This window comes from Equus przewalskii, chromosome 1 (assembly GCF_037783145.1).
Source record: "Equus przewalskii isolate Varuska chromosome 1, EquPr2, whole genome shotgun sequence".
Lineage (NCBI taxonomy): Eukaryota > Metazoa > Chordata > Mammalia > Perissodactyla > Equidae > Equus > Equus przewalskii.
In genome coordinates, this window is record NC_091831.1 from 56,794,377 (window position 1) to 56,818,261 (window position 23,885).

Here is a 23,885-nt window from a genome sequence, read left to right on the forward strand (position 1 = left end):
ATGACAGCCTAAACACGACAGTCCTGCTACAGATAGATTCCAGCAAAGGAAAAGCACTTGGATATAGAAAGTTCTAAATCATCCAAGAAGAAATGGAAGATTCCTTCTGAGGCATTTGGGTTTCCTGTTGGTGATGTTATGTCCACATAATGCAGCATTCAAGCAGTAGGTCATCTTCAGTTGTTCCCAATGGTTCCTTTGGTTGCCTCGTCTCTCCAGCTCCATCACAGAACCCCAAGTTCATACTCACTTTGCATACCCCACCCACCACACCCCACCAACGAGAACAAAAGATCAATAATTGTTCATTAACAGAACTTTTAGGAGATTTTGCCAAAATTTAATTGCTTATAATATTTTCACTTTCACTTAACAGATATCTATTTAGTTCCTGCCATGTGCTAAGCCATGTGTGTTGGAACAAGTCAGAACAGGTCAAGATCTCATAGAATGTGCAGTTTAGTGAGGAAGATGGGCATTGAATGAATTACAACAAGAGTGACGCATGCTGCCAACTGGGAGGCAAGGAGTGCTGTGGGAGCACATGAAAGAGGAGGACATCTCATCTAGTGGTGAGCATGGTGGGTTAAAGGCATGGGTCCTGTTGTCAGGCAGAACTGGAGTGGGATCCTGAAGTCAGCCACTTCGGTAAATTACTTAACCTTCCTCTGCCTCTGTTTTCTCATCTGAAAAATGTGGATAATAATAATAAGACCTACTCATACAGTGGTTGTGAGGGTGAAATGAGATAACATATGAAAAGCAACTAGCACAGTATCTGGATGAACTTCCCTGAAGTCATTGCTTCCAAAGCTGAGGTTACATTCCAGAAGCCAGTGAGGATACTTGGGAAGTAGAAATGCCCACATTAACATTTCCTCTTCCTTTGCATTGTGCTCTTCTTTCAAATACTGGGCAAAGGAAAACCCTTCAAAGCCCTAGAATAATCTTCTCTGCACTCTTCATCCCTTTTCTGGACATAAAAAGGAGATATGAGGTTGAAACTCCCTAGAAACTCCAGGAGCCTCTGACCCAATGTGGTCACCTCTAGCCAGGGATCCTCTATCTAAGGGAAGGCACCAAGTCTGGAAATGGCCACTGCACCACAAGCTTCCCCACATGAGTTAAAGTATGGATTGACTACAGTATTGCTATACACCCGTCTTTCCTTAAATACATAACCCACCAAGCTGTAAAGGGGCTTTTGGTATTCTCTAAATTTAACCATGAAAACTGGAACAGAAAGCAGTTTAGGAACTAAAACTAAGCATTCCTCTTTAAAACTGTGAAGCCAATCCTCCCTGCTGTCACTGGAAATGATTGTTAGTGTTTAAAAGAATAAAACTGTACATATATGAATATTACATTTGATCCTAGCACGGTGTCCATCCAGCACATGGTAGACAGCCAGTAAATGCCAGTTGAATTGGGATAAATGTATACACTGAACACATAACAAAGTTGTTTTTTATGGATAATTTTAACAGGAAAACTCAAGAATAAACTGCTTTTTAGAAAAGGTATCCTCTGAAACAATGGTTCTCAACTGGGGGCAATTTTTGATCGTCATGACCAGGAGAGAAAGGGGGACTACCGTCATCTGGTAGGTATAGGCCAAGGATGCTGCCAAACATTGTACAGAGCACATGACAGCCTCACACAACAAAGAACCACCTGGTCCAAAATGTCAATAGTGCCGCTGCTGAGAAACCCAGCCCTAAACACACACACACATACACACACACATACAACAGCAACAACAAGTCAAAAACACTTGAGGCTTTGTTAGAATATGAAGGAGGATAAATATGAGCTCTCTACCCCTGTTGATATGTTATTTTCACTAAACATTAAAGCTGGTTTATAGAAAAATAAGTGAAGTACCACCCCTTATCACTACCACAGACCTCCAACCTATTCTAGTAGTTGGTCAGGAGTTCCTGTAGGTTTTTACACAGCTGTCATTGCAATGTATCAATTTTGTTTTTTTTATACTGTTTCTATACATTTTCCATGTCTCTATATGATCTTTATTGTCAAATTGATTGTCAGGCATTTGAGGACATTATCAATTTTTTAAGGTTTTAAATATGTTTTTCAAATATCTGTTCCATATTTCCTTTAGCCCTTAATCTGTTTTGTTTGTACCTAATGTACGGTGTCATAATTTCCTCATGCAAAAATTTTTAAAATGGACTTGTCTAGAAAGAAGACAAAGCAAAACTTTAGAATATTATAGAAGCTCTTAGAAGGTTGTTACCCAGAATTTTTTCCTTTCCTTCCAGCAGTCTTTCATTAAGTATTCAAAAGGTCAAAGTGCAACTACCTAGTCTTTAGTCTGTCCTCCAAGTTTTTCTGTGGTTAGTCTCATCTTGGTCAAAGTTTAAACAATTTTATTTATTTATTTATTTTTTTGAGAAAGATTAACCCTGAGCTAACATCTGCTGCCAATCCTCCTCTTTTTTGCTGAGGAAGACTGGCCCTGAGCTAACATCCAAGCCCATCTTCCTCTACTTTTTATGTGGGATGCCTGCCACAGCATGGCTTGACAAGTGGTGTGTAGGTCCACACCCGGGATCTGAACCAGCAGACCCTGGGCCCTCGAAGCAGAACATGTGCACTTAACCACTGCGCCACTGGGCCAGCCCCCTAAATAATTTTAAATGAAACAAAACAAACAAGACTATTCCTTTGAAGCCCTGCACTTAAAATCTGAAGTATTTTCTCCATAAAGTCCAACATTGTTCCATTCTCTGAGTCCCCATTGTACCTGGCACCTGTAGGTCTTTTAGACTCTGTGGTTTGACTATGGAATAATGATCAGGTTTACATGTCTGTTTCCTGTGCTAGACTTTGAGGACCTCGGGGTGGGCAAACTTGCTAATCTTTGCACCTCCCATCCCTACCCCAGAGCCTGGTTCATGGTAGTGTTGATAAATATTTGTAGAATATGTTAATGACAGGGTATAAACACCTACTGAACTGTGGTCAGCATTGAGGTTCAGCACTTATTTGTCTCTTAATATTTTCCTGAGTTCACTTGTGTTCTCTCTAGCTGTTTCAGGCGCCCACTGTCTCCAGCCATGGGTAAAAGAATCCAAGGGTAGAAACCACAGTTTATACTTCCATTATAATTTTTATTGATTATAAATTGGGGGAAGTGCTAAATTAGCCTCCAGGGGAACAGGATTCACATGTCCACAGAATAGAAAACTAGCAAACTAGTCTGTAGATATCTATTCAGTTGTCCCTGACAGGCCATCAAATTAGCCTGCTCTCACAAATTAGCCTGATCTCAAAGCCTGGAAGAACTGAACTGGGAGACTCTTTAGAGAGTGTCCCCAAATCACGGACTTTCTCATCTTCTTTTTGTTTCTTCTATTCATACTGAAGTATATTGCTTTGAACAATGCTAAGTTCTCTGCTTAAATTTTTATTTCCTAGTTTTTCCAAATATAAATAACATGCAAAATATATTTTAATGGAGAGATAGAGATAGACAGATAGATAGATATTCTTAAGTCTGGTGTTTAGTGAGTATACTGGAGGTAAAAGGAGTAAGTTTAGGAATAATTAATTCTTGTCACCTGGTGAAAATTGAGTACATAAATCACTTGAAACTGTTTTCAAAACTTTTCAAGGATATTATACGGGGACATGGGGCAAATATACTAAGACTTGACAGCAGTTTTAGTCAGTTCCACAATTTTTTGACGTGAAGTTATGTTTGCCAGATTGTTTCTAAAGAAACTTCAAGATTTAGAATCTGGTTGTTACTTGTTCTCTCACTAATCCTCCCAAGCTCTCGTGTTACCTGATAAAGTCTATTAACTTTATTACTTTCTGCATTTTGTAGTTGGAAAATGGCAGCTGCAAGGTTGCGTAATGAATGCATCCTTAAGGTGAGGCGAGGTCTCTTGATCACCATTTTGCTGCTGCACTTGAGGGAGAAAATATGAGCACCGAGGGTCAATTAACGATATTCACCTACCTCAGTAAAGCCTCAGCTGTTCTCCATCTTGACCGCACACTAGAATCACTTGTGGAGCTTAGAAGGCCAGTGCTGCCTGGGTCCCGCCCCTAGAGATTCCTGTAATTGCTCTGGGATGTAGCCTGGGTGTAGGAATTTTTTAAGCTCCTCAGGTGATTTTATTTTATTATTAAAATCTTTTTTTTTTTTTTTTTTTAAGATTGGCGCCTGAGCTAACATCGGTGGCCAATCTTCTTTTTTTTCTTCTTCTTCTTCTCCTCAAAGCCCCCCAGGACATAGTTGTATATTCTAGTTGTAGGTCCTTCTGGCTCTGCCTTGTGGGACATCACCTCAGCATGGCCTGACAAGTGGTGCCATGTCCGCGCCCAGGATGCAAACCTGCGAAACCCTGGGCCTCCGAAGCAGAGCATGCAAACTCAACCACTCAGCCAGGGCTGGCCCCACCTCAGGGGATTTTAATGTGCAGACCAGCCTGACATTCACTGCACTCAAAGGCCCCAACACATACTTTGCCCAACTTAATAAGACTGATTTAAGATCATCAATTGCTTACTGTGTTCCTGAAGTGATTCTCAGATAATCAACTCTTGCACTAACTGCTCTGAGTGGAAGTCTTGTTTCCTAAAATCCAGGTGCTAACATAAAGCACCTAAGGTCAAGGAATATTTGATTATTCTGTTAATACTAATCCTAATCAAAAAGCCATTTTTAAAATGAGACTTTCAGTAAACTAAGTTCTTCCTATATTAGAGCTTAATTCCTTCTATCTTTCTACTGAATTACTTAATTCGTTGCAAAATATCTCATTTCTTTGCCCTGAAAATAATTTCTAATTGTCTGAACAATAGGAAAAGTTCAAGATATCCAGCTAGAATCTTTTATGCTAAATGTAATATCAGCCATGACCAGTCACATAAAACTCATCTAATTTCATTCTCCTCCACATTTGGTGCTAACTACATGAAAACAAGATGGCTAAAAGGGAGCTCTAGTTCTTTTTTTATTGGTTCTAGTTCTTCTTTACATGAATCTTCATCTCTCTGGACTTAAGCATTCTTGTCGTATAATTTGGTCAAAATCAACTTGCAGACATGAACATTGCTGGTATCAGTTAACAAAGTACACAAAGAGGTTAACAAACAGGTGGGTCTGATGTTTTTTGTGTAAAGAAATACTTGGTTCTAGAGTAATCTAGAATTTCAGGCCCTGCACTTCCAAACCAAATACTTACATTTTCTAGGAGGCAAACAGCAGCAGGATTCCCACGAAATGCTCTTGCTGTGAATGCATCTGCTATGAAAATAGGGAGCTTCATTTTCCTTGCAAGCTGTTTTCACAAGCTCTCAAAACTGCTGGCAGTCTGCTTTGCTTCTTGTTGAAAAAACTAAAAAGTTAATGTTTTACTTGGTGTACAGAAGCAACTAGCAGTTCCCAGATACAAAGTCAAGCAATTATTCTAACACACCTACGTTCAAAGATATGTGATCCCCTAATTTTTTTTTAAGCCTCTAAATAGAATTTGTTTTAAAATACTGGTTGAATAGAATATTTTCAAGTTTTCTATTGACCTTTAATACCCTACATATACTTAACATAAGTACGTTCTTTCTTAGAGTAGCCAAAACTAGCTCAGGCTACGTTTTTTAATGAAGTGCATGAAATATCCAAGGGGCACATATGTTGCTTACAGTCTCCCAATAAATATGACTATCCTTTATTTATTTATGTTAAATTGAAGTATAGTTGACATACAATATTATGTTAGTTTCAGGTGCATACTACTCTTTTAAAAGAATGCATTTTTTCTAATTATAAAAAATATGTTCATTATAAAAAACTCAGAAAATTAAGAAGAGTGACATCAGCGACATGGTGGAGTGAGCTCACCCAGAACTCACTCCCCTACAAATTACAACCAAAAGGAGCAACTTCATTCCAGCCAAAAAAATCCTAGTAACACAGAGATCGTCAGAGACCCAAAGCAGCCAAATGACAGAGGGCAAAGAGGCTGGAGCCGCCCTTGGAGGAGCTGGAACCAGGTAAGAGAGAACTTCACTCCCTCCCCTAGAGACTGGGATTGCTGCGGGTGAGGGAAGGAGCGGGGGAGGGTTCACCTGTCCAATGGATCATCCAGGACTCCAACCGCCCGTGCAGTGGAAACCCTCTAATGGGGGAAAGCTTTCCGTGGGGGGACCCCAGCAAGCCAGGGCCCCAGGAGACCAGAGAGGGAGCACTGAACGGACTCCAGGTCTGCGCTGGAGAGAAAGTGCCCCTCCTCCCCAACCCGCGCTGCACCCCGGCCATCACAGCTGAAGGTGGAGGGCTTAGAACACGTGGTTCTCAACCCCCATCTAGCGGCAACAGGCTATAACTGCAACCAAATAATAGCATTATGCGCAAAAACCGCTCCTCTACCATCCAGCAATTTATAAAACCTCCAGACCAGAAGGAAAACAATAAAAACACAGAAGTATGCCCTGAGGACTTGGAAATAGGTAAATTAAGTGACAATGAATTCAAAATAGTTATCATCAAAAAACTCAATGAGGTGAAGGGAAATATAAAGAAACAAATCAACGAGTTCTGGAGGTACTTCACAAAAGAGATTGAAACTATAAAGAAGAATCAATCAGAAATACTAGAGATGAAAAATACAATGGATCAGATAAAACAGAATATGGACTCCCTGAATGCCCGTGTAGACACCATAGAGAGCAAATTAGCATAATTGAAGATAGGCAGGTTGAATGGCTCCAGACAGAGGAAGAAAGAGATCTAAAAATTTAAAAAACTGAAGAAAATCTCAGAGAAATAGCCGACTCAATGAGAAAATGCAACTTAAGAATCATCGGTATTCCTGAGGGCATGAAAAGGAAAATGGAGCACAAAGTGTGCTCAACGACATAATAGCAGAGAATTTCCCAAATCTAGGGATTGAGAGAGAAACGTGTGTGGAGGAAGCTTGCAGATCTCCTAGATTTGTCAATGTAAAAAGACCTACTGCAAGGCATATAGTAGTAAATCTGGCAAAAATGAATGACAAAGAAAGAATACTCAGGGCAGCAAGGCAGAAGAAAATAACCTACAAAGGAACCCCTATCAGACTTCCAGTGGATTTCTCTACAGAAAATTTACAAGCTAGGAGAGATTGGAATGACATATTCAAAATTTAAAGGATAAGAATCTTCAGCCAAGAATACTCTATCCAGCAAAAATATCCTTCAGATATGAGGGAGAAATTAAATCTTTTCCAGACAAACAAAAGCTAAGGGACTTTGTAGTCACAAGACCTCCACTACAAGAAATCCTCAAGAAGGCCCTCATACCTGGAAAAAGAAAAAAAGGGAGAAAGGGATCACAAAACACAGAGTGGGGAGACAAATAGATAGAACCAGAATAGGATAGCAAATATTCAACTATAGCATTAGGATAAAGGGAAGGAAATCACCAAAGCAAAGACAATATTATCACTCTAACCACAAACTCACAACACAAGTTGGAATAAGAGATGAAAATAATAATCTAGGAGAGGAGGAGGAAAGGGACTGAAACAGTCTAGGCTAAGTAAGTAAGAGACCACCAGAAAATGGACTATGTTTTGCACAAGATTCTGAATGCAAACTGCAGGGTAGCCACTAAACTAAAAAGCAGAACAGAGACACAAAGCATAAATAAGGAAAAAGCTAAGAAACCCAGCACAAGAAATTGCAGTAGTCAATGGGTAGGCTAAAACACACAGGACGAGAAAAAAAGGAAACACAGGAAAACTGGAAAATGAGTGACAGAATGACAGCATTAAGCCCTCATACATCAATAATCACCCTCAGTGTAAACGGATAGAACTCTCCAATAAAAAGACACAGAGTGGCAAGATGGGTTAAAGAACAAGATCCAACAATTTGCTGCCTCCAGGAAACATACCTCAGCTCCAAGGACAAACACAGGCTCAGAGTGAAAGGGTGGAAGAAAATACTCCAAGCTAATAGCAAACAAAAGAAAGCAGATGTCGCAATATGTATATCAGACAAAACAGATTTCAAGATAAGGCAGGTAAAGAGAGACATAGAGGGCCAATACATAATGATCAAAGGAACACTGCATCAAGAAGAAATAATGCTTATAAATATCTATGCACCCAACACAGGAGCACCAAAGTTCATAAAGGAACTACTAAGAAACTTAAAGGAAGATATCAAAAACAACACAATAATAGTAGGGGACCTCAACACCCCACTCACATCAATGGATAGATCATCCAGACAGAAAATCAACAAAGAAACAGTGGAGCTAAACGAAAAGCTAAAACAATTGGACTTAATAGACATATATAGAACACTTCACCAAAAAACAGCAGAATACACATTCTTCTCAAGCGTGCATGGAACATTCTCAAGGATAGACCATATGTTGGGAAACAAGGCAAGCCTCTACAAATTTTAAAAAATTGAAATAATAACAAGCACCTTCTCCAATCATAATGCTATAAAGCTAGAAATTAATTACAAGAAAAAAAGCTGAGAAAGGGACAAAGATGTGGAGACTAAACAATATGCTATTGAACAAGCAATGGATCATTGAAGAAATTAAAGAAGAAATCAAAAAATACCTGTAGACAAATGAAAATGATAACAAACCATACCAACTCATATGGGATACAGCAACAGCTATATTAAGAGGGAAATTCATCACAATACAGGCACTTCTTAACAAACAAGAAAAATCCCAAATAAGCAATCTTAAACTACACCTAACTGAATTAGAAGAAGAAGAACAAACAAAGCCCAAAGTCAACAGAGAGAAATAATAAAAATCAGAGCAGAAATAAATGCTATTGAAACAAAAAAGGCAGTAGAAAGGATCAATGAAACAAAGAGCTGGTTCTTTGAGAAGATAAATAAAATTGACAAACCCTAGCCAGGCTTACAAAGAAAAAAAGGGAGAAAGCTCAAATAAACAAAATCGGAAATGAAAGAGGAGAAATAACAACAGACTCTGCAGAAATACAACAGATTATAAGAGAATACTACAAAAAACTATATGCCAACAAAATGGATGACCTAGAGGAAATGGATAAATTCTTGGACTCCTACAATCTCCCAAAGCTTAGTCAAGAAGAAGCAGACAATTTGAACAGACCTATCACAAGGAAAGAGATTGAAACAGCAATCAAAAGTATCCCAAAGAATAAAACCCCAGGACCAGATGGCTTTCCTGGGGAATTCTACCAAACTTTCAGAGAGGATTTAATACCTATCGTTTTCAAGCTATTCCAAAAAATTAGGGAGGATGGAACATTTCCTAACACATTCTAAGAGGCCAACATCATGCTGATACCAAAGCCTGACAAAGACAGCACAAAAAAGGAAAATTACAGGCCAACACTACTGATGAACATAGATGCAAAAATTATCAACAAAATTTTGGCAACCTGAATTCAGCAATTCATCAAAAGGATCAGACATCATGATCAAGTGGGATTCATACCAGGGACACAGGGATGGTTCAACAGCTGCAAATCCATCAACATGATACACCACATCAATAAATTGAGGAATAAAAAGCACGTGATCATCTTAATAGATGCAGAGAAAGCATTTGACAAGATCCAACAGCCACTTATGATAAAAATTCTGAACAAAATGGGGATAGAAGGGAACTACCTCAACATAATAAAGGCCATATATGACAAACCCACAGACAACATCATACTCAATGGGCAAAAACTGAACGCCATCCCCCTGAGAACAGGAACAAGACAAGGATGCCCTCTATCACCACTCTTATTTAACATAGTACTGCAGATCCTGGCCAGAGCAATTAGGCAAGAAAAAGGAATAAAAGGAATCCAAACAGGGAGGGAGGAAGTGAAACTCTCACTGTTTGCAGACGACATGATCTTATATATAGAAAACCCCAAAGAATCCATTGGAAAACTTTTAGAAGTAATCAACAACTACAGCAAAGTTGCAGGGTATAAAATCAATTTGCATAAATTAGTAGCATTTCTATACTCTAATAACAAACTAACAGAAAAAGAACTCAAGAACACAATACCATTCACAATCACAACAAAAAGAATAAAATACCTCAGGGTGAATTTAACTAAGGAAGTGAAAGACCTATACAATGAAAACTACAAGGCTTTTCTGAAAGAAATGGATGACAACATAAAGAGATGGAAAGACATTCCATGTACATGGATGGGAAGAATAAACATAGTTAAAATGTCCATTCTACCTAAAACAATCTACAGATTCAATGCTATCCTAATCAGAATCCCAGTGACATTCTTTACAGAAATAGAACAAAGAATCCTAAAATTCATATGGGGCAACAAAAGACCCCAAACTGCTGAAGCAATCCTGAGAAAGAAGAACAAAGCTGGAGGCATCACAATCCCTGAGTTCAAAACATACTACAAAGCTACAGTAATCAAAACAGCATGGTACTGGTACAAAAACAGGTGCACAGATCAATGGAACAGAATTGAAAGCCCAGAAATAAAACCACACATCTATGGACAGCTTATCTTCGACAAAGGAGCTGAGGGCATACGATGGAGAAAGGAAAGTCTTTTCAACAAATGGTGCTGGGAAAACTGGAAAGCCATACGTAAAAGAATGAAAATTGACCATTCTTTTTCACCATTCACCAAAATAAACTCAAAATGGATCAAAGACCTAAAGGTGAGACCTGAAACCATAAGGCTTCTAGAAGAAAACGTACGCCGTACACTCTTTGACATCAGTATTAAAAGGATCTTTTTGGACACCATGTCTTCTGAGAGAAGGGAAACAATAGAAAGAATAAACAAATGGGACTTCATCAGACTAAAGAGCTTCTTCAAGGCAAATGAAAACAGGATTGAAACAAAAAAACAACCCACTAACTGGGAAAAAATATTTGCAAGTCATATATCTGACAAAGGCTTAATATCCATAATATATAAAGAACTCTCACAATTCAACAACAAAAAAATCAAACAACCCAATCAAAAAATGGGCTGGAGACATGAAGAGACATTTCTCCAAAGAAGATATACGGATGGCCAATAGGCACATGAAAAGATGCTCATCATCGCTGATCATCAGGGAAATGCAAATCAAAACTACACTAAGATATCACCTTACACCAATTAGAATGACAAATATATCTAAAACTAATAGTAACAAATGTTGGAGACGTTGTGGAGAAAAAGGAACCTTCATACACTGCCGGTGGGAATGCAAACTGGTGCAGCCACTATGGAAAACAGTTTGGAGATTCCTCAAAAAATTAAAAATAGAACTACCATACGATCCAGCCATTCCACTACTGGGTATCTATCCAAAGAGCTTGAAGTCAGCAATCCGTAGAGTCCTATGTACCCCAATGTTCATTGCAGCATTATTTACAATAGCCAAGACGTGGAAGCAACCTAAGTGCCCATGAACAGATGATTGGATAAAGAAGATGTGGTATATATATATATACAATGGAATACTACTCAGCTGCAAAACAGAACAAAATCATTCCATTTGCAATAACATGGATGGACCTTGAGGGAATTATGTTAAGTGAAATAAGCCAGCTAGAGAAGGATAATCTGCGTATGACTCCACTCATATGAGGAATTTAAAAATGTGGACTAAGAGAACAGTTTAGTGGCTCCCAGGGGAACGGTGGGGTGGGAGGTGGGCACAAAGGGTGAAGTGGTGCACCTACAACATGACTGACAAACATTAATGTACAGCTGAAATTTCACAAGATTGTAACCTATCATTAACTCAATAAAAAATTTTTTTAAAAACTCAGAAAATTAAAAAGTGACCCATAACCACACAAATGAGCAATAATTTCTTTCGATTTAACATAGTCAAAGGAGCCTCATACATTAATTAACTTTTGTGTTATTTTATAAATCTGCAAATGGAGACTGATACAGATTTGTTAAAATAAAGCTTTTTGTTACAAGAATAATACTTTCTCTTTACTGAAAATCTACAAAATACAGAAAAGCAGAAAAAAAGAAGAATCTCCTATACTTCTACTCCCTGGAGATAAGTTCTGTTAACATTCTGGGTGTTTCCTTTGCTTTACTAGAAAGCATGGATTTGTTATAGTAATGGAGGGAATCCTCCCTCCCAAAATTATAGAACTTTTTAAAAATTCAGCAAATTAGGGGTGCTTTCTTTAAATCTAAAAGAAAATAACCCATCCTAACATGTATTTCTTGTTCTCAAGGAGGTTAAGATAAACAACCTGGGAGGCCCTGCTGGCTGCCCACACCTCCAGGCAGCTCCCAGACCTACGCCTTTCTTTTTCCTCTCGTTTTTTTTTTCCTTTAATTTATTATACAAGTGTTTTGCTTAATTTTCTTGCCAAATGCCTGCTTTTTTTCTTTTTTGCAATTGAAGTATAATTGACATATAACATTATATTAGTTTCAGGTGTACAACAGGATTCAAAATTTGTCTACGTTGCGAAATGATCACCACAATTAGTGTAGTTAACATCCATCACCATACGCAGTTACAAAAAGATTTTTTTTCTTGTGACGAGAACTTTTAAGATCTACTCTCTTAGTAACTTTCAAATATGCAATACAGTATTATTAAGTATAGTCAGTATGGTGTACATTACATCCCCATGACTTAATTATTTTATAACTGGAAGTTTGTACCCTTCAATAATTTCACTAAGTTTGTACCTTTGACCCCCAAGCAATAACATTATCATTTTAGATATATAGTGCTTAATCGGAATCTTTACCCTCTTAACAGTATAGCATGAGTATTTTCCAAGGGCACTAAATGCTTCAAAAATGTTGTTTTAATAGATATACAATAGACTTATAGATATTCTATAAATTATTTAATAGAATAATTTGGTGAATAAGTTTTTTTGTTTTTGTTTTTTGTGTGAAGATTAGCCCTAAGCTAACATCTGTTGCCAACCTTCCTCTTTTTTCCTTAAGGAAGATTATCACTGAGCTAACATCTCTACCAATTTTCCTCTATTTTATGTGAGATGCCACCACAGTGTGGCTTGATGAGTGGTGCTAGGTCCACGCCTGGGATCCGAACCTGCAAACCCCAGGCCACCAAAGCAGAGCATGTGAACTTAACCACTACACCACCAGGCCAGGCCCTTAAGTTATTTCTAATTTTTCACTCATAAAGATAATGTAGGGATCAAATGGTTGAATGTAAATCTTGGTCTGCATTTCTGATTCTTTAATTATACTAGATTCCTAAAAGTGAAATCCCTAGGTCAAAGTGTATAGATATCTTAACTTACACATACAGTTAAATTTATTTTCAGAAAGAGTGTACTGGGGCTGGCCCCATGGCTGAGTGGTTAAGTTCACATGCTCTGCTTCAGCGGCCTGGGGTTTTGTTGGTTTGGTTCCTGGGCGTGGACATGGCACCACTTGTCAGGCCATGCTGAGGCGGCATCCCACATAGCACAACCAGAAGGACCTACAGGTAGAATATACAACTGTGTGCTGGGGGGCTTTGAGGAGAAGAAGAAACAACAAAAAAAATAATAAAGAGTGTACCCATTTAGATAGCATATGAAAGTGTCCTACCCATTGCTAATCTGATAGATAAAAAATCTTGAGTTTTCATTTGTGTTTCTTGAATTATTCTAACTAGACTATAAAGAGCATAAAGTCAGAACTTGTTCTTGTTTTCCTTCACTGCTATAATTTCAGTTCCTAGAACAGTGCCTGGCACACAATAAGTATTTATTGAATTAATTAAGTGAATACACTGAGCATACATCAAAACTGGACTTTCATACATTGACTGACAGAGTTTCTCAACATGGTATCATCTGCCAGCCAACATTTCAGTTTTAGTAGCATCACCATTATTGGCAGTACATTGCAGTTTGTTTATGCAATTATTTGGAAGTTTTATTATAGGTTGCTCTGATTTTAGAAAATTTGAATGAAGAACAGAAACAAATTAAGGTCCTGATACTGAAGCATAGTTTTCATAAATTTAACAGAATTGACATTGTTATGGAAATCATAGGTGTGCCAAAAGGAACAATGTTGAACTTCATTGAACTCATTGAACTTCAGCCTCATTGGTCCTAGCCATCAGCTACATGTTCAACTGGATGAGAAAATATATATTGAAAAGATTGTCTAATTTTTCTACAGTGATCATGAATTATATGTGCAAGTTTTAAAAATAAAATGTTTGGGGGCTGGCCCAGTGGCGTAGTGGTTAAGTTTGCACTCTCCACATTGGCAGCCCAGGGTTGGCAGGTTCGGATCCCGGGTGTAGACCTAACACCACTCGTCAAGCCACACTGTGGAAGCACCCCACATAAAGTAGAGGAAGACTGGCACAGATGTTAGCTCAGCAACAATCTTTCTCAAGCAAAAAGAAGAAGATTGGCAATAGATGTTAGCTCAGGGCCAGTCTTCCTCACAAAAATAAATAAATAAATGTTTGTTTAAATGGTCTTCTGAAGTTTTCATAACCTAACTCACTACAGAAGAATAAAATTTTACAACTAAGTACTTTATCAGGCTCCCAGAAAAACTACATTGCTTCTCAAATGAAAACATTTATTTAAAGGGAAAAAATTCTCAAAGACTCTAACAGCCAACGTCATTAGCCTGTTTAACAGCCACCGCCCTCCACCCCTCCACCGCACACCCCCCCACCCCCCTGCCCGACACACACACTGGTACTTCTCTTTTCCTAAAAGAAATCTGATTTTGTTTGGGGAGGCAATGTGCCCAGCCCCATCAATGAATCATAAATGGTCTAAGCCAATCAGGATGATCTCATTCTCCTTTGCCAGATGCTCACTATTCCACATTCTCTTGTAGCTAGAGATGTCTATATGACCCAATTGGGGTAAGATTGCTGGAGGGATTCTGGGGAAAATCTTTTGCTTTCTGATAAAAGGGCAGATCTGACAGGAGAGTGGACTGCCACTGCCCCCCCTCTTTTTCCTGTCTTGAACATGTTGCTGATGCCTGGAAATGCAACAATAATCTTTTGACCGTGAGGTGACAAATATGAAGATGAAAAGCTAACAAACTAGGTAAGAAATAAAGAGTATAGGTTCTTGATGATATAGTTAACCTGCTAAATAAACATGAGAAGCTCCTACTTCCAAACTTCTTAAGTAAACAACAAATCATTGTTAGTCCATGTCGTAGCAAAAATAATCATTCAAATCATTGTTAGTCCATGTCGTAGCAAAATAATGGCTCCCCAAAGATGTCCACATCCAAATTCCAAGAGCCTGTGAATACGTTATGTTACGTGGCAAGGGGGAATGAAGGTTGCAGATGGGATTAAGGCTGCTAATCAACTGACCTTAAAATAAAATTACTCTGGGTTATCCAGTGGGCCCAATGTCATAGGGGTCTTTAAAAAGGGAAGAGGGTGGCAAAAAAAGTCCAAGTCAGAGAGAGATTTGAACATGCTATGAGGCTGGCTTGAGGATGGAGGAAGGAGCCACAAGCCAAGGACTGTAGGTGGCCTTTAGAAATCAGAAAAGGCAAGGAAACAAATTCTCCCCTAGAGCCTCCAGAAGGAGCAAATGTGGATTAGCCAGTTCAGGATGCCATAACAAATACCATAGACTGAGTAGCTTAAACCACAGAAATTTATTTTCTCACAATTTGAGAAGTCTAAGATCAACATGCTGACAAATTTGGTTCCTGGTGAGGACTCTCCTCCTGGCTTATAGACAGCCACCTTTTTGCTATGCCCTCACATGGCAGAGGGAGGAAGGGAGCAAGCTCTCTTGTACCTCTTCTTCTTTTTTTTTTTATTGAGTTCATAATGGTTTACATCAATGTGAGATTTCAGTTGTACATTTTTTCTTGACTGTCACCACATAAGTGCTCCCCTTCACCTCCTGTGCCCACCCCTCACCCCCCTTCCCCTGGTAACCACTGAACTGTTCTCTTTGTCCATGTGTTTGTTTATATTCCACATATGAGTGAAATCATATGGTGTTTGTCTTTCTCAGTCTGGCTGATTTCACTTAGCATAATTCCCTCCAGGTCCTTCCATGTTATTGCAAATGGGATGAATTTGTCTTTTTTTTATGGCCAAGTAGTATTCCATTGTATATATGTACCACATCTTCTTTATCCAGTCATCAGCCGATGGGCACTGGGATTGTTTCCATGTCTTGGCTGTTGTGAATAGTGCTACAATGAACATGGGGGTGCATATGCTACTTTGAATTGTTGATTTCAAATTGTTTGGGTAGATAGCCAGTAGTGGGATAGCTGTGTCGTACGGTAGTTCTATTTTTAGTTTTTTGAGGCATCTCCATACTGTTTTCCATAGTGGCTGCACCAGTTTGCATTCCTACCAGCAGTGTATGAGGGTTCCCTTCTCTCCACACCCTCTCCAACATTTGTTATTTTTAGTCTTAGTTATTATAGCCATTTTAACAGGTGTGAGGTGGTATCTTAGTGTAGTTTTGATTTGCATTCTCCTGCTGATTAGTGATGTTGAACATCTTTTCATGTGTTTATTGGCCATCTGTATATCTTCTTTGAAAAAATGTCTGTTCATCTCTTCTGCCCATTTTTTGATCAGGCTGTTTGTTTTTTTATTGTTCAGTTGTGTGAGTTCCTTACACATTATGGAGATTAACCCTCGTCAGATATATGATTTGCAAATGTTTTCTCCCAAGTGGTGGCTTGTCTCTTTGTTTTGATTCTAGTTTCCTTTGCTTTGCAGAAGCTCTTTGGTCTCATGAACTCCCACTTGTTTATTTTCTCTTTTGTTTCCCTTGTCTGAGAAGACATGGTATTTGAAAAGATCCTTATTAGTTCAATGTCAAAGAATGTACTGCCAATATTATCTTCCAGGAGTTTTATAGTTTCAGGATGTATCTTCAAGTCTCTGATCCATTTCGAGTTTATTTTTGTGTATGGCGTGAGATTGTGGTCTACCTTCATTCTTTTGTGTGGGCTTTCCAGTTTTCCCAGCACCATTTATTGAAGAGACTATCTTTTCTCCATTGTATGTTCTTGGCACCTTTGTTGAAGATTAGCTGTCTGTAGATGTGTGGTTTTATTTCTGGGCTTTCAGTTCTGTTCCATTGATCTGGGTGCCTGTTTTTGTACCAGTACCATGCCGTTTTGATCTCTACGGCTTTGTAGTACATTTTGAAGTCAGGGATTGTGATACCTCCAGCTTTGTTCTCTTTTCTCAGGATTGCCTTAGCAAGTTGAGGTCTTTGGTTGCCCCATATGAATTTTAGGATGCTTTGCTCTATTTCCATGAAGAATGTCACTGGGATTCTGATTGGGGATTGCATTGAATCTATAGATTGCTTTGGGTAGTATGGACATTTTAACTATGTTTATTCTTCCAATCCATGAGCAAGGAATCTCTTTCCATCTCTTTATGTCATTATCAATTTCTTTCAGTAATGTCTTATAGTTTTCATTGTATAAGTCCTTCACCTCCTTGGTTAAATTTATTCCTAGGTACTTTATTTTTTTAGTTGTGATTGCAATTGGAATTGTATTCTTGAGCTCTCTTTCTGTTAGTTCGTTATTGGAGTATAGAAAAGCAACTTATTTTTGTAAATTGACTCTGTACCCTGCAACTTTACTGTAGTTGTTAATTATTTCTACTAGTTTTCTGATGGATTTTTTGGGGTTTTCTATATATAAGATCATGTCGTCTGCAAACAGCAAGAGTTTTACTTCTTCATTCCCTATTTGGATTCCTTTTATTCCTTTTCGTTGCCTAATTGCTCTGGCCAAAACCTCCAGTACTATGTTAAATAAGAGTGGTGATAGTCGGCATCCTTGTCTTGTTCCTGTTCTCAGGGGGATGGCGTTCAGTTTTTGCCCATTGAGTATGATGTTGTTTGTGGGTTTGTCACATATGGCCTTTATTATGTTGAGGTAATTGCCTTCTATCCCAAATTTGTTAAGAGTTTTTATCATAAATGGCTGCTGGATCTTGTTAAATGCTTTCTCTACATCTATTAAGATGATCACGTGCTTTTTATTCCTCAATTTATTGATGTGGTGTATCATGTTGATGGATTTGTGGATGTTGAACCATCCCTGTATCCCTAGTATGAATCCCACTTGATCATGATGTCTGATCCTTTTGATGAATTGCTGAATTCAGGTTGCCAAAATTTTGTTGAGGATTTTTGCATCTATGTTCATCAGTAGTGTTGGCCTGTAATTTTCCTTTTTTGTGCTGTCCTTGTGAGACTTTGGTATCAGAGTGATGTTGGCCTTGTAGAATGTGTTAGGAAGTGTTCCATCTTCCCTAATTTTTTGGAATGACTTGAGAAGGATAGGTATTAAATCCTCTCTGAAAATTTGGTAAAATTCCCCAGTAAAGTTGTCTGGTCCTGGGGTTTTATTCTTTGGGATGCTTTTGATTACTGTTTCAATCTCTTTCCTTGCGATTGGTCTATTCAGACTATTTCTTTTTGACTCAGCTTTGAGAGATTGTAAGAGTCTAAGAATTTATCCATTTCCTCTAGGTCATCCATTTTGTTGGCATATAGTTTTTTGTAGTATTCTCTTATAATCCGTTGGATTTCTGTGGAGTCTGTTGTTATTTCTCCTCTTTCATTTCTGATTTTGTTTATCTGAGCTTTCTCTCTCTTTTTCTTTGTAAGTCTGGCTAGGGGTTTGTCAATTTTATTTATCTTCTCAAAGAACCAGCTCTTTGTTTCATTGATCCTTTCTATCGCCTTTTTTGTTTCAATAGCATTCATTTCTGCTCTGATTTTTATTATTTCTCTCCTTCTGCTGACTTTGGGCTTTGTTTGTTCTTCTTCTTCTAATTCAGTTAGGTGTAATTTGAGATTGCTTATTTGGGATTTTTCTTGTTTTTTAAGGTGAGCCTGTATTGTGATGAATTTCCCTCTTAATATGGCTTTTGCTGCATCCCATATGAGTTGGTATGGTTTGTTATCATTTTCATTTGTCTCCAGATATTTTTTGATTTCTCCTTTAATTTCTTCAATGATTCATTGGTTGTTCAATAGCATATTGTTTAGTCTCCAGATCTTTGTCCCTTTCTCAGCTTTTTTCTTGTAATTAATTTCTAGCTTTATAGCATTATGATCAGAGAAGGTGCTTGTTATTATTTCAATCTTAAATTTATTGAGGCTTGCCTTGTTGCCCAACATATGGTCTATCCTTGAGAATGTTCTGTGCGCACTTGAGAATAATGTGTATTCTGCTGTTTTTTTGATGAAGTGTTCTATATATGTCTATTAAGTCCAATCAGTTTAGCTTTCCAGTTAATTCCACTGTTTCCTTATTGATTTTCTGTCTGGATGATCTATCCATTGATGTGAGTGGATTGTTGAGGTCCCCTACTATTATTGTGTTATTATTAATATCTTCTTTTAGGCTTGTTAATAGTTGCTTTATGAAATCTGGTGCTCTTGTGTTGGGTGCATAGATATTTATAAGCATTATTTCTTCTTGATGGAGTGTCCCTTTCATCATTATATACTGCCCCTCTTTGTCTCTCTTTACCTGTCCTATCTTGAAGTCTACTTTGTTTGGTACAACTGCTGCAACACCTGCTTTCTTTTGTTTGCCATTAGCTTGGAGTATTGTCTTCCACTGCTTCACTCTGAGCCTGTGTTTGTCCTTGGAGCTGAGATGTGTTTCCTGGGGGCAGCAAATCATTGGGTCTTGTTCTTTAATCCATCTTGCCACTCTGTGACTTTTTATTGGAGAATTCAATCCATTTACATTTAGGGTGATTATTGATGTATGAGGGCTTAATGCTGTCATTATATCACTCGTTTTGGTTTTCCTGCAAGTCCTTTGTTTCTCCTCCTGTGTGTTTTGGTCTACCCATTGAATTATGTAGTTTTTTATAATGTGTTTCTTTGTTGTTTCCTTATTTATTCTTTGTGCTTTTTTGTTTAGTGGTTACCCTGAGGTTTGTATTCAGAATCTCATGTATAAGATAGTCCATTTTCTGATGGCCTCTTATTTTCTTAGTCCAAACTGATTCAGTCCCTTTCCTCCTTCCCTCCTAAGATGTTTTTCTCATATCTTATTCCAATTTGTGTTGTGAGTTTGTGGCTAAAGTGACAGGATTGAATTGTTTTTGGTGTTTTCCTTCCCTATAGGCTAATGCTATAGTTGAATGTCTCCTATCCTATTCTGATTCTGCCTACCTATTTGTCTCCTTATTCTGTGTTTTGTGACCTCTTTCTACCTTTTTTTCTTTTTTCAGGTATGAGGGCCTTCTTGAGGATTTCCTGTAAAGGGGTGGGGGGGGGGAGTCTCATGGCTACAAAGTCCCTTAGCTTTTGTTCGTCTGGGAAAGATTTCATTTCTCCCTCATATCTGAAGGATATTTTTGCTGGATAGAGTATTCTTGGCTGAAGATTCTTGTCTTTTAAAGTTTTGAATATGTCATTCCATTCTCTCCTAGCTTGTAAGGTGTCTGCAGAGAAATCCAGTGAAAGCCTGATAAGGGTTCCTTTGTAGGTTATTTTCTTCTGCCTTGCTGCCCTTAGTATTCTTTCTTTGTCATTCATTTTTGCCAGTTTTACTACTATATGCCTTGCAGCAAGTCTTTTTACATTGACAAATCTAGGAGATCTGGAAGCTTCTTCCACACATATTTCCTTCTCTTTCCCTAGATTTTGGAATTTCTCTGCTATTATTTCTTTGAACACACTTTCTGCTCCATTCTCCTTCTCCTTACCTTCTTGAATACCTATAATTCTTATGTTGCATTTCCTCATTGAGTCAGATATTTCTCAGAGACTTTCTTCATTTCTTTTTAGTCTTAGTTCTTTTAGCTTAGTTCTTTAGTTCTCTCTCCTCCTCTGTCTGGAGCATTTCAACACATCTATCTTTGATTATGCTGATAGACTCTTCTACGATGTCCACTCGAGCATTCAGGGAATCCATATTTTGCTTTTTGTTTGTTTTTGTTTTTTAAGATTTTATTTTTCCTTTTTCTCCCCAAAGCCCCCCAGTACATAGTTGTATATTTTTAGTTGTGGGTCCTTCTAGTTGTGGCATGTGGGATGCTGCCTCAGCATGGCTTGATGAGCGGTTCCATGTCTGTGCCCGGGATGCAAACCAGCGAAACCCTGGGCCACCGAAGCAAAGCACACAAACTTAACCACTCGGACATGGGGCTGGCCCCCGTATTTTGTTCTATCTCTTCCAGTGTGTCTTTCATCTCTAATATTTCTAACTGATTCTTCTTTGTAGCTTCAATCTCTTTTGTGAAGTAGCTCCTGACCTCATTGAATTGTTTCTCTACATTCTCTTTTACCTCGTTGAGTTTTTTGATGATAGCTGTTTTGAATTCATTGTCATTTAGCTTACATATTTCTGTGTCCTCAGGACTGAGTTCTGGGTGTTTGTCATTTTCTTTCTGATCTGGAGATTTGATGTAGTGTCTGATGCTGGAAAGTCAGGTCTTTCTCATTTTGATATTATTCGGTTGCAGTTACAGCCTATCGCCACTGGGTGGGGGTTGAGAGCCATGTATTCTGAGCCCTCCACCTTCAGCAGAGATCCCAGGCATTGGAGCAGCCTGGGGCAGGTTGGGAGAGTGGAGCTTTCTCCTGCGTGAGCTCCAGGATTTCTCGATCAGCTCTCACTATCTGGTCTCCTGGGGTCTTGGCTGATGAGGTCCCCCCTGAAAGCTTTTGCCCCATTAGAGGGCTTTTGGTGATCCCACAAACAAACGACCCCTCCCCCGCTCCTTCTCTCATGGATCCTCCTGGGGTCATGGATCGCAGTCTTTAGGGGAGGCAACGAAGTTCTCTCTTACCCCATTTCAGCTCCTCCGATGGGGGCTTCAGCCTCTCTGCCCTCCGTCATGTGACTGCATGTCTCTCCAAGGTTTTTGTGTTGTAGGAATGTCTTCTGTTGGAGTATCAATGTCCCTCTTTGATGTATGTTGGAGGGGAAAGAGTCCTGGGCAAGTTCACTCTGCCATGATGCTGACATCACTGTCTTGTACCTCTTCTTATAAGAACATTAATCCCATCATGAGGGCCCCACATTCATGACCTCCTCTAAATCTAATTATCTCCCAAAGGCCCCATCTCCAAATACGATCACATTGGGGGTTACAGCTCTAAGATGTGAATCTGGTGGGGAGGGGACACAATTCAGTCCATAGCAGCAGCCCTGCCAACACCTTGATTTTAGTCCAGTGAGACCCATTTTGGACTTTTGATCTCCAGAAGTATAAAACAATAAATTTGTGTTGTTGTCAGCCACTAAGTTTGCGGTGATTTGTTAGAGCAGCAATAGTAAACTAATATAGTCCAATATTCTGTTACTTGTAGCCCAACACAATCTTAACTTCTTCAAAAATTTCCAAGAACAATAATAGTTAATACTTATTGAGCACTTATTATGTGTTAGACATGATTCTAAGAACATCTAATCCTCAGAGAACCCCCATGAAATAGATATTATTATAATCTCCATCTCCATTTTACAGATAAATAAATGGAAGCTTAGAGAACTTAAGTAACTTGCCCCAGATCATACATTTAGGCAATGCCTAAATTTGAACCCAAATAGTCTAACTCCAGAGTCCATGTTCTTAACCATTATGCCTTAGAATGTATCCAAGGATGAGAATTTGAGAGACCTCCACTTAAGGAACTAAAATCTTAGTTCCATGAAACTGTAAACTATCACTGCATAAGAGAAATTTTGTCTTAAGTATTAAAATAATTTTTTTAGACCATCATTAAAACAAAAACTCAGAGTTTAAAAATTCTCTTAGAATTTGCAGACACTCAAGAATACAAAGGACCTTGGAACAAGAAACCCTAGAAAGCTGTATTATTTTATGTATGAAAACTAAAGATTTATTTCTGAATAAATAACAAGAGTTGGCCAAGTATAAGTTTATGAAGCATTTTATTTGTTCTAGAACAGTAGTTCTCAGGTTTTAGCATGCAACAGAATCATCTGCGGGACTTGTTAAAACAGATTGCTGGACTCCATGCCCAGAATTTCTGACTTTGTAAGTGTAAGGTGGGGCCCAAGAATTTACATTTCTAACAAGTTCCCAGGTGATGCTGATGCTGCACTTGGACAATCACTATAGAAACAGCATGAAATTTATAATACCATAAATGTATAAAAAATATTTTTCTAAAATGTGTTATATGATTTTATTTTAATTTTTATTCTGGGTCAAAAGGTAGAAAAGGGAATTTTTAAATTCATCTAATTTAATCAGTTAACATCCCTATTTATATTCCATGCTGGCAGATTATGCTTAAGGTAGGCCTCACATTAACAATCTAAATTTCAAAAATTACTGTGTATTTCCTAAATTCCATGCATATACTATACTTTGGGGATAAAAGATGAACAAGTCACTAACTCTCTCTCAAGGAATTCTCAGCCAGTGGGGACACCAATGTAAAAATTATAATATGAAAGAAAAAGATATAGATAAAATGCTTAGGAACACAATGAAAGAGCAAGAGACTGTCTCCTGCCCATGAGACAGTCAGAGGGAAATCCAGAGATGAGGTGACATTGGAGTGGGTCCAAAAACACAAAAAAGTGTTCGGCAGTTCCAGTAGATGGGAACAGGCATCTTTGACAAAGTGCATGGGTGGATCACAAGGCAAGCAAATGGATGTGGAAATACAGGGAGGAGATACGAGAAGGTGAAGACGAGGCTATAAAGACCTGCTGGAGCCAATGTTCATGATTTGGTCTTCATCTTTGTGGGTTCAGAAATCCAAAGTTCAGTTCAACAGCTACTGTGTGCTGGGCTCCAATGCTAAGTGCCCAGGGAGAGGAGAGAGGCTCATGAGCCATAACTCTCTCCCTGAGGATCTAATCTAGAATTTATTTCTGAGGATGTCTCTCTTTTTTTCTCTCTCTCCTTAAAATTAATTTTTA

General features: G+C 38.4%; 2 protein-coding genes across 3 annotated transcripts in view; both read right to left on the reverse strand.

Annotated features, from left to right (window-relative positions):
• Nucleotides 1–23,885, reverse strand: part of PBLD (phenazine biosynthesis like protein domain containing) — a 49,398-nt gene that overhangs the window by 13,789 nt on the left and 11,724 nt on the right. The window contains exon 1 of one of the 2 annotated variants that reach the window (XM_008537181.2): nt 5,223–5,363. The exons of the other annotated variant lie outside the window; for it this stretch is intronic. Within the exon in view, the coding sequence (XP_008535403.1) occupies nt 5,223–5,306 (84 nt within the window). The 5' untranslated portion in view covers nt 5,307–5,363. Of the gene's footprint in view, nt 1–5,222; nt 5,364–23,885 lie in introns of those variants that run through there. 2 annotated transcript variants of the gene reach the window in all.
• Nucleotides 5,242–23,885, reverse strand: part of RUFY2 (RUN and FYVE domain containing 2) — an 85,264-nt gene continuing 66,620 nt past the window's right edge. The window contains exon 18 of the mRNA XM_070563983.1: nt 5,242–5,375. Within this exon, the coding sequence (XP_070420084.1) occupies nt 5,325–5,375 (51 nt within the window). The 3' untranslated portion in view covers nt 5,242–5,324. The remainder of the gene's footprint in view (nt 5,376–23,885) is intronic.